The 12,023-nt window shown below is 41.3% G+C and overlaps 1 protein-coding gene across 1 annotated transcript; it reads right to left on the bottom strand.

The window, feature by feature from the left end:
- Positions 1 to 1,204: 1,204 nt before the first annotated feature.
- LOC119741188 (probable ribosome biogenesis protein RLP24) lies at positions 1,205 to 10,264 on the bottom strand. Its single transcript, XM_038216904.1, has 5 exons — positions 10,108 to 10,264; positions 5,362 to 5,475; positions 4,763 to 4,899; positions 3,940 to 4,025; positions 1,205 to 2,209 (listed from the first exon to the last, which is right to left on the bottom strand). The coding sequence occupies exons 1-5, from the start codon at positions 10,186 to 10,188 to the stop codon at positions 2,130 to 2,132; spliced, it is 498 nt and encodes a 165-aa protein (XP_038072832.1). The 5' UTR covers positions 10,189 to 10,264; the 3' UTR covers positions 1,205 to 2,129.
- Between the last annotated feature and the right edge of the window lie 1,759 nt (positions 10,265 to 12,023).

The raw sequence follows: 12,023 nt of genomic DNA, 5'->3' as shown, positions 1-12,023 counted from the left end.
CTATATGTAAATTGCATAATTCATACCATGACATAACATCTGCCCTGGTTGTCAGGGCACCATACAAAAAAAATAATAATAAGGAACATGCACTATGTACAATATAAGAATAGTATCAATGCCAAATACCAGTTACTTTATTATTTATTTCTTTCCGTGAGGGCGCTAGGCTCTGGGCCTTGGCAGCTCCTATCCTGAGTCTTATGTTCGTATACCCACCGCCCTATTGACAATGTGCACAAGAACCTCCTTCAGTTATCAGGTAGTGGGTTCGAGTCCCACCCGAGTCAACCGGTGATTTTTCCCCAAGCTCAGCGACAGCACTGAGAATGTCGGTAGGGGCAAACCGTTACCCGTATTACAACATAGTTACGTCTCTCTACAACAAAATGACATCTTGCAAACTCTTGTCAAAATCTGAAATCAATATATCTATTGTAACTTTGTCATATTTATTTAAGGGTCATTTCTTTTTCCTTATTCCGTTCTTCTTGAAGATGAGCACTACTCTCAGACTTCATATCAGAGTTTCATACCATTTTTACTTCTTTGGTTGTGTTGCGGGTACATTGCTAGTGCTCATTATCTTAAATCCTCATAACTGAGCATGGTTTGGGGTTTATCTGATCTCAAAATTGTACGCACCATTATTTCACAACTCTACATTTCCCGTAAATTGGTTGAATTTCTGATTATTTAATATGTAGGCTTGGTTGTTGTTGGAGAAAATGCAGATTCATTAATTATGTCAATGGATGATTACGCAAGTTATGTCTTCTTTCATTGCCTTAGGCGTAGAGCTCATTTGGGCTCTTCTCACATTTGTAGCAATGGACACGTGCTGATGAGCTTCGTAATTATACCGCTGATTGGGAGTTCTATATTTGAGGCTGTTTAATAACTAACATGACGCCTGCAGGATTAAAACGTTGATTTGGTGTTCGAGTATAACAGCTGGCCACTTGTGCAGGGAAGACCTAATTGGCCTTATGCGCCACAGGTATCGCAAAGGGTGTTGTTTGGGATTTTTTTTTATTTAGTCCGATGAATACATGAAAGATTACTCCTGCCTATCCCAGCGATACAAAACTTCGCCTAATGTGTATTTCTTTTAGCGTTTTTATTTCATAAATTATTATTCTTGTAATGTATGTCTATTAAACGACGGAAGAACAAATTGAATGGACAATTTTGAGAAAAAAACCAGGGTGTTCACATTAATCGTCAAGATCGCTTTATTATCTTGCCCTTTTTAAAATCCTGCAAACAGTACAATATTGTACTTGTACACATTAATTGTGCTAAAGTATGCTCAATAAATCCCGGCTCTATTCAAGGAGACTCAATTTTACTCAATTTTATGAGTAAAGAAGCTACTGCCCGTTTTTCCTCATCACTGGCCTCAATCTTGCAATATCCTCTCAAACCTCCTTGTGGACCTTGAAGAATCCAGGATGGTTAGGGTTCATTTTCATAATGACAGTACATGTATATACAAACTGTACATGAATATTAAGTTTCATGTTTGAACAATACAAGAAAAATTTATGTCACTCCAGATGTATACCAATTTAGTCTTTTAACAGAAATCTTGCCCCACCCCAGTTTAATCCCCCAAAACAAAATCTTTTTGTAAATTGCTAGATTTCTAAAAATACAAAAGTCATTGAGACTTTGAATAAAATAAAATCGGCCCATGTTTAGCGATTGAATAAATACTTTATAACTTCGAATTGGCTGCCAGACATTTTGGTCTTGCGGGGTAGGCTGGTTCCCGCCCCACAATCGGTATTGATAATGTATGGATCGGGAACAAGTCTGCTTTCAAAGAGGATCGGTTTGCGCCCAAAACAATAACCTTTATCCAAGGGTTACAGACGTCCAAAAACAGATAAAAGGAGGTTTTTTTTATTAGAATAAAACACAAGTTGAAAATTCATTAATAAAAAAAAATCTAATTTGTTTAAGAGCAAAGGGAATGCAATTTTAAATGATTTGATAATCAGCGGCAGAAAATGGAGCTGCACGGAGATGGAGGGTCTCCAGTCAGCTGAAGCCTGCAGCCGAAGTTGACGATGAAACCCAGTTTTGGTAAACACCACCTTGGTTTTTGTGTGATGCCGGGAGGTTCATTCCGCCGTCTCCATCTTTTCTGGATTTGCATCCGGGATGACTTGCATCAACTTCTCCTCCTTCTTCTTCAGCAGGTCTGTGGAGAAAAGTAAAGATGAAAAAAAACAAGTCAGGTGTGTTTACAAACACAAATGCCCCGCAACGGTGACAGTTCCCATGACATAACACCACTCTTTTAACATCAACTTACATGTACCTTGGTCACATGGAACATTCATTGACAGCATTAGTGTCTTCTGTAGGTTTTATATGAATTAATCCCTAATCCCTATTATCTCAGAATAAATACATGATTTCTATTGTTTTAGCCACTGTGAACTTGACCCTTGACCTTTTGGCCCCAAATTCAATAGGCTTCTTAGGATTACCAAGAACAATCCACAAACCAAATTTGAAGTTCATATGTTAAGTATTTCTCAAGTTATCGCGCTGACAAGATTTCTATTGTTTTAGCCACTGTGAACTTGACCCTTGGCCTTTTGGCCCTAAATGCACTAGGCTTCTTAGGATTGCCAAGAACAATCCACAAACCAAATTTGAAGTTCACATGTAAAGTATTTCTCAAGTTACGCGCTGACAAGATTTCTATTGTTTTAGCCACTGTGAACTTGACCTTAGGCCTTTTGGCCCCAAATGCAAAAGGCTTCTTAGGATTGCCAAAAACAATCCACAAACCAAATTTGAAGTTCACATGTAAAGTATTTCTCAAGTTATCGCGCTGACAAGATTTCTATTGTTTTAGCCACTGTGAACTTGACCTTTGGCCTTTTGGCCCCAAATGCAAAAGGCTTCTTAGGATTACCAAGAACAATCCACAAACCAAATATGAAGTTCATATGTTAATTATTTCTCAAGTTATCGCGCTGACAAGATTTCTATTGTTTTAGCCACTGTGAACTTGACCTTTGGCCTTTTGGCCCCAAATGCAAAAGGCTTCTTAGGATTACCAAGAACAATCCACAAACCAAATTTGAAGTTCATATGTTAAGTATTTCTCAAGTTATCGCGCTGACAAGATTTGTCCGGACACACACACACACCCACCCACCCACCCACACACCCACCCACGGAAGGACAAGGCGGAAACAGTATGCCCCTTCGGCTTCGCCGCGGGGCATAAAAAAAAGATTGAGTGTTGTTGAACAACGGTTGCAGTAGATTTGTCAGTTGTCAAAGAAAGTGACTGGAGCGGGGCTTGAACCTGCAACCTCCAAAGTACTGCTCCAGCACTCCACCAACTGAGCTCCTCAGCCCCATGTTGATAGTTTCCAAAATTGTCAATGTCTTTGTTCAAGGTGCGATTATCAGAAGCCATAAATCCATATATGCCATGTAGCCAGGGATCACACCCAAAGTCATGAAGCTAGCAACATTAGCAATGCTGCAAACCTAGGAAATAGCAAACGGGGATCACTCAGAGAGGATACAGCTTTTTTATTTGAAGTTTTCAAATAAACCTCAAAAGGAAACTGACTAGGTGCATTATAATAATTTTAAAGTTGAACAAAGACAGAAACGGGGTTTGAACACAAAACCTCTGGATTACTACACCGATGCTCGACCAACTGAGCTATCCAGCCGTTTGTTGCGTTTCCCCATTAAAGAGGATGAAACCAGACACAAGAACATTGACAAAACTTTGAAACAAATCACTGAAGGAACTCAGCACTATCAAAAGCACTGTCAATTTGCACCTGTCACAAGCAGAGAATGTACATACAGACCAAACTGTGTTCAACAAATACAGTAAATGGTAAATGTCTGACCATACTTTCACCCTCAGCATTTATGACTTAAGAGACTTACTTGCTGCGGGCGATCTGATGAGATGAATGCTCTCCTTCACTTCCTTGATGTCTCGCTCCTTACGTAACGTCTTACCCTTCTTCAATCTGCATCAAAACAACACACAAAAACATTGTTGTTTCTTCTCATTCGCCAACCTGGCACATTTTTGTGCATCAGAGATTTTTCCTCCCTGTTGTTTGGGTTTTTTCGGGGGGGGGGGGGGGGAGGTGTTCAACAGACACCACAATACATTTTGATTGGTCTTCATTATCACGCTAAAGTTGCTTCAAGGGGGCCACTTTTCAGCTTGCAAAAACATTCCAACTTAAATGTTGTGTCCCCCTTTAAAAATACAAGGTACAATGTAAAAGTCCAGGAGACCCTGAAAGCTAGTGCAAAATGAAAACTGTTTGTTGCATGTTGACTGTTTCTCATTAAGATCAACTGGTAAAGCAAGATTTCCAAACTATTGACAGCTTTTCTGTAAATCTCATATTGCCTCTCCTGCCTGCTGTAACGATGATAAGAAAACACACTTTCCCAGTAGAGTGCAATCAGGATTTTGTTGTCAAATGGTTTGGGGTGCGGGTGGGGGTGGGTGGGGGCTTCACTCTAACCTTCCTCAATCCTCCAAAATCCTCCATGCGGTTTGGGAGGATTGAGGATCGAAGGATTGAGACAGTAAGTATCCTTCATTTGAACATAAGTGCAACATTTTGGAGGATTGAGGATGGTTCCTATCAAAAAGGGCCTAGGGAGTTAGGGTTAAGGTAACGTTTGCATATATTTTCTACTGTTTCTGCACAGCGTCTTTAACCTATTATAGCTTATCGATACGCACCTGTTGATAATGAACTGATCCTGTCTCTTCTTCTTGATCTCTTCCACTCTGGCCATGGCTAAGATAGTCTTCTTCCATAACTCACGGCTATATTTCACAGGCACATTTCTTCTCTTCTCAAACTCTAATGAGTTATCCTACAGAATGAAAATTTAAAAAAAATAAATAAATAAAAGAATGTCAACATGTGAAAAACAGCCTTCTAACCTAGTACAAATGAATGTTATATCTGCACAACTGTAATGGTTTTTCACGTTTAAAGTCATGTGATAAAATCTGGACGACTTTCTCTCAATACTTCAAAATGAAAGAGGCCTGGCAAATACAAAATGCTAATATCTTTGTAGAGGCCAGCCAAAAGTGATTATATTTGAGCAATATGACAAACATGCAGTTTGTTATTGTTTAAAAACTCCTTATTTAGAGTTAAGTTCTGCTGTTATCCAGACATTTGCTGTCACTCTTTCTATTGTGGAATAATTCAGAGTTTCCTAAAGCCTGAAGAGATTTGACATTGGGTTGAAACCATTTTCTGTGCAATTGATGCTCAATAACACTTCCGTTGATAATTTGACAAAATTTAGCCAACGATGTCTCACCACGGCCAACTCTTTTCCCGCAGCCTTCCTGAAAGCCTTGGTCCAGCGTACTTTGCGAGGGTTTCGCTTCTTCTTGAAAGCTTTGTGGCATTTTGACCGGCAGAACCGGAAAACCTATGTCATAGGGCAGAAAAGGTTTTGGTTAAAGCTGCATGTCATTCAAATTACTGTGCACACTTGTATGGAAAGAAATGCTTTACTACAGGTTACTACTCAGTAGTATTTTGTAGCATTGGGGACGGTTAGGGGTAACTTTAATAAATCTTTTAAAGATTCTTTCACAACATTCAAGGGGATGATCCAGCTTTGGCTGGGAGGGGGGGGGGGGAGGCGGCCTACAGGCATTTGCTAATGCCTTGTGCATGATTTTCCCATTTTTTTTGGCAGCCCAAGGGGAAACGGTTTAGACCCTGCAGTGTATTTATTGACTTTCTCTAGGCCTAGACCTAGTACAAATTAAGTATTAGTAATTAATCTGTTGGCATCATCTCACTCATGGGGCTCTATTCAATTTGGAAATGACAGATTTTTTTTTTTTTTTTTTTATAGATGATTTAGTCTGGCACGCGGCAACGGCGATAACAGGTACGCGTGCATGTTCCGTGTAGTCCCATAAATGTGACTGAAATACTGGACTACCTCCGTATCATCAGTCACACTTGTACATATGGTCTGTGCATGGAGAGTCCCATTGCTAGGGGCGCCGAAAATCAATTTCAGATCGAAAATATTTTGTCACTTGAGAATCACCCCAGCTATGATGTATAGTGTGACTGCTAAATAGCAAAAACTTGTTGAATTTCGTACCTTCAGAGGTACATGTATAGTTATCAAAAAATCATGGTAATTCAGCGACGAATTCTGACGGTTTTGTAAATGCATGGTATCTCTGATATTTACCAGACTGTTTCCCGGCCCCCCTAAAATAGTCACAAGGCCAATGGGGTCATGGAACCAGACTAGAGCTTTAATCATCCACTGAGCGCGTGTCAAGTTTGGCAGAGTGCACCATGACTGTTGCCCGTTATTCAAAAATCTTTAGAGCTCTCTGAAGTACCCGGATGCACTACGTGACTAGCTGCGGGTGAAGAGCGCACACAAACGGCCTCACTGCAGCCAGCTCCAAACATTTTTGAATAACAGGCAACAGCCGAGGTGCACTTTGCCAGAGTTGACGCAAGCTCAGTGGATGATTAAAGCTCCAGTCTGGTTCCTTGACCTCATTGGCTTTGTGACTATTTTCGGGGGGCCAGGAAACAGTCTGGTAAATATCAGAGATGCCATGCTTTTTCAAAACCGTTGGATTTCATCGCCGAATTACCATGATTATTTGATAATCTGGACATACTATAGCTGGGGTGACTTTCAAAGTTTCAAGTGACAAAATGATTTCAATCTGAAATTAATTCTTGGCTCCCCTAACAACAGCACTATCCATGCACAGACCATGTACAAAGTGACGGTGTGAATGATATTAATACGGAGGTAATCCAGTATTTCAGTCGGAAAGAACTCCATATACATTGTACATACACCACTTGACACCCTGTGTACAAACCCTATAAGACTGGTCTGAAAAATTCTAAGTGTTTTCCAACTTAATGCCTCAATATTTTCCCTGCTAAATTTCACTTTTAACTAGGACATTTTATCCCTCTCTGATGATTGATAAGTCATTGCAGGGAAAAACTAGTGGCGTACGTATACGGAATTCTTTCCTTTCAGTCACATTTATAGGACTATGTTTCATGTTGCCCCGTTGTGTGTAGCGTAAATGGAAAGTTTTTTACCCGTGTGTTACGGCAGACTGTGTGGTCGCGTCAGGGTGTATGGCTCAGACATGTCTGACAATCGTGCGATATTAAGGAAAACAAATCATAACTTTTTTTTGTAATAAGACATAAAAAACTGATTCAAAAATAAATATATTGTTTATTTCATAAGGATTCCCATGATATTAAACATAAAATTGGAATTTTGTGGGAAAATTTAGAGGTGTTAAAATCATATTTTGACACTAAAAATTAATACAGAATGTTTTCATTGAATTTTGCCATCATCATGATTAGGATATCTCCAAATCGCAAGCTCGTAGAAAATGATTTAAACGTTACTGATTTTTTTGTGTTGTTCTCTTTCCAGTGATACCAAAGTTCTAAGGGTTGTACGAAAAAATCCAAAAAGTGCTGAACTCCCTATGTACATGATTTACAGGGGGCCACATTTCTTCACCGTTTTGACGAAGTGAAGAATCCGTCAAAAACCGAGATTTTCTGAAATCAGAGATTTTTGGATATTTTAACATTTTATGATGTCCTCTACATGATTACCAAATTTCGAGACACAACATTCGTTAATTACGCTTATTACACCAAGTAAGTTTTTTCGTTTTGACGAAGTGATCTCTAGGCAATTTGTCACTTTATTAGTCTCATTGATTTTACACGTGTGCTATATTTGGAAATATGAAGCCTCCACTATTTGCGTTTTGACGACGAATCTGCGTTCTAAAATGTATAGGCCTACATTTTATATACGCGCACAATGTGTACAAACATATGCCTCATTTTTGGGAGAAGTAGATTTTCTGTTTTTACGAGGTTGACGGATATCTTTAGTAATTTTTTATGTGTACATTGTATAGGTATTATTATTATTTATTTTTACCCATTGTAAATTTGACCTGCGAAATAATAAATGAAATTAGGCCTAGGCCCCTAAATGAAATTATTTTATATAGATAGTGGATATTTTGCCGGAGGTAATGACGACAAACTAACGTTTACTAAAGGTTTGCCGGCGGCAATCCATATCAACAGAGGGCGCTGTACTCTGTACTCTTTAAGATAGGGCTGAAAAATAAGATGTATTAAATTCCCACCAAAAGTTGTGTAGCACGTTTGGTGTAGTGGTTAAGCAAAAGCTCTAGTGAGCGGGATGACTCGAGTTCGATCCCGATCCCCGCCACATTTTTAAGGTTTTTTTTTCCATCCCCAAATAAATAAGAATATTCTTCTTTTATTATTTTAACATGTCTCAAACATTTTATTGCAGAGTATTACATTTTCAGATTTGTGGTTCTGGAGGATTTTTTTTAAAAGGGAAATAAAGTCCGAAATTATAAAATGGTCTGAATCCTATCTCTAGTATCTTGTGAATACGAGGTTACAACGATAATATTGGCATGGAGCCAGACTAAAATTTGTCACCGGAAAATGTTTTAAGTAGGCCTACCAAAAAAACCAGTAACTGCGCATGTTCAGTGCATATCCGGTAGTCCGAGTAACTTGGACCCAACTTATCGCCTTTTTAAAAATTTGGACATGGTCTGGCGATAGTAGGGTCCAAGCCCATTCCTCGACCTAGACAACACAGTCACTGACAGTCCCAAAAACCAACATTTTCCAACAAAAAACATCAGATTTCACCTTCAAAATGGCCTCCAAATTACTAGATATGTCACCTGAGGTACAAGTAGACATAGATGATTAAGATGGTTGTACTTAAGTTTACTTACGATCCGGAAAAAAAGTGAAATTTTCCGTTCAATTCTGGAGACCCCCTCTGCCTAGGTTGTCGTTGTTGTGCTCACGTTCAAAACTGCATGATAATGGCGTCTGACCTCGACCTCATGCAAATGTGGTGCGGCGCGCTTGCGCATAATGCACATAATGCAGCATACACGGCAGATTCCCCTGCGCCGCGCCGACGACTGTTTCCTGATGTAGAGCGCTGTGTAAGTTCGCGGTACGCCTGGCTAGCCAGCGCGACTCCCAGGCGTACCGCGAACTTACACAGCGCTCTACATCAGGAAACAGTCGTCGGCGCGGCGCAGGGGAATCTGCCGTGTATGCTGCATTATGTGCATTATGCGCAAGCGCGCCGCACCACATTTGCATGAGGTCGAGGTCAGACGCCATTATCATGCAGTTTTGAACGTGAGCACAACAACGACAACCTAGGCAGAGGGGGTCTCCAGAATTGAACGGAAAATTTCACTTTTTTTCCGGATCGTAAGTAAACTTAAGTACAACCATCTTAATCATCTATGTCTACTTGTACCTCAGGTGACATATCTAGTAATTTGGAGGCCGTTTTGAAGGTGAAATCTGATGTTTTTTGTTGGAAAATGTTGGTTTTTGGGACTGTCAGTGACTGTGTTGTCTAGGTCGAGGAATGGGCTTGGACCCTACTATCGCCAGACCATGTCCAAATTTTAAAAAAGGCGATAAGTTGGGTCCAAGTTACTCGGACTACATATCCGGCAAACTAACGTTTACTAAAGGTTTGCCGTCTCCGGCAAAATATCCACTGCCTTTTTTTATATATGATTATGAACAGACATGACAGAGAGAATTGTTTTTGGCTATTTAACTCCTGTCCTGGCATTGCCTGCCTCAGTGCCTGCCTGCCTGGCATGCCTGGGGGTGGGGCGCTATTGACAATGTATCTCAGGTTTTTTTTTCAATTCTGGGGGAGAAATGTACACAGAAATGCAAATTGAAAAATTCACCAATTTCAAAAACAATTTTCCCAAAACTCGGTTTTGCATCCTTGTGCACAGACATGACAGATGCGTCATTTCGTCAAAACGGCGACTATCTCATGGATGGTGTGGGGCTCACGTAAACTATGCATGCGGACAGACGTGTAATCCCGACACTCAACAACGTCGTGAACTTCCAAGCCTAGAATTCGGTCATTTAATCATCCTGTTTTCAGACGACATCTCCACTCAACACCTACCTTGCTGTCATTCCTGACAAACTGAATTCCATGTCCCGGATAAACGGGACACGAACAAAAATAACACTTTTCTATTCGCATTTTAAAGGGTTCTTCGTGATAGATCCGCACTAGCGCTGCTGCCACGCAAGAACGGGTTCCCTAATACGTACGAACGCATCACGCGCCGGGTATATTTGTAACGGGTACCAGCGAAGTACAAGACTTTGCACGTGTTTTTACGTTTGCGCAAACTGCACACGAAAACAACGTGCGTGTTTGAACAGGTGCTTTTAAAATCGAGGCTCCCTTCCAGACTTGCTCGTCACTCACGCCAACTCTGGTAATTGCCAAAACCATATGGAAATACTTAAAACTCTGACTGTTTATTCATATAACCTGATATGTTTATTTCAGAAAATTGTTCACTGCTAAATAAGACTTAAGAGATCCCAAAGACAGTACCCGTTCAGAGGCATCCGGAGGGTGCATGAAGTTTATAAGAGAGCCGCATCGGTGACGAGGCCGAGGTTTTACTTAATCTGGGGGGGGGGGGAGTGCGATGGCTCCGAAAGGACACGTGACCGTTAATTAATCTCGCGTTGCTTTATATAACTCATACAGACGCCCAACAGTTCATCCACTCCTCAAGCTGTCACATTAGGCACTGTGAGATATGATCAGCTAAGCACCGCCAGACTCTGAAGGACTAGCTAGGGGTCACAGCTAACGCCAATCGAAGCTCAACGCGCCATTGCCTGAGCCAAATCCGACCTTATAACATATTTGGCTCATAAGCAGTGGTGTGAAGGCTACGGGGTGCCCGGGGGGGGGGGGGGGGGGGAGAGTGCCCCAGCCGATGTCCAGTCTATGTTACTAGACCATGGCACCATGGTCTATGCAAGACAGCGTAACCGCATCTTGACCTCTAGATTTTGACCAATCAGCGGGCGCTTCAGTCTATATCGGGTCCTCGGTCATTCACCATTGTCGCCGGGTCGAGTAGACATGGATAAAAGACACTAGGCAACAAAGGCTGGTCACGCGCTAGTCATGTTACGCGACACCCGGCTGTTGTATATTACAAGACACTGCTTTCGAATTGACCAATCACAGTTTTAATCACGATTTGGGAATGAAATGACGTCACGTATTTAGTTAGGTCGACTCCGATTGGCTGAGGCGCAAGATCGTATAAATCTGCATGCTTTGATATCCGAGTGAGACGTTACTAACAGGAGAATTGGCTCCGGGGATAATGGTGATACCCAGACTAGCCGATGTCCGTGCCCCAATTCAAATCTCGAATTGAACAAAAATAATGTCACCATTTGCCTTCCCGCGCCCCAAGAAGTTTCACCCTAAGTGGCGCCACTGATCAAGGCGGAAAAGGCTGATGAGCGCAAACTTTAGCGTTAACCCCAAGATTCCCGTGGAGGACCCACCACCTTACACCCAGTCTCCATCCCCTTAGTAAATTAAACTCACTAATGACAACCATCACATTCTCCATATACTTCAGATCGCCCTGGCCTTGCCTGCATGCGCCACCCCTGACAGCCCCCGGCCGGTAATTGGCGCCCCCCGCAATCTATACATGTCTTCATCCACTCCAAGTTATTGTTTTTCCTCCCCTGCCGGTTTTTTTTCATCATCCCTCTTTGATCTTCACCTACAACCACTTTCCTCTGTTGGTTCCCCGAGGCTCCGCCATATAGTACCACCCGGTACCCCCTTCATCTTTCCACTGGCTGTTAATACCTCTTAAATTGTTTTTAACTTTTTCCTCCCAAAATCGTTTTAATATTGACCTATCGTCGTTTGTGATTTAGCCACGCTCCTTAGACAACCCTATGGAGTTTTTCATTTGTTTGTCTAAGATTTTACACGAATATTTCACACGCTGCGTTGACGCGATTCTACCGCGATAGGTCGAT

Source organism: Patiria miniata, unplaced genomic scaffold (assembly GCF_015706575.1).
Source record: "Patiria miniata isolate m_02_andy unplaced genomic scaffold, ASM1570657v1 HiC_scaffold_5, whole genome shotgun sequence".
NCBI classification, from domain to species: Eukaryota; Metazoa; Echinodermata; class Asteroidea; order Valvatida; family Asterinidae; genus Patiria; species Patiria miniata.
Note: the sequence above shows the minus strand (reverse complement) of the source record. Positions and strands in the feature narration are given on the sequence as shown.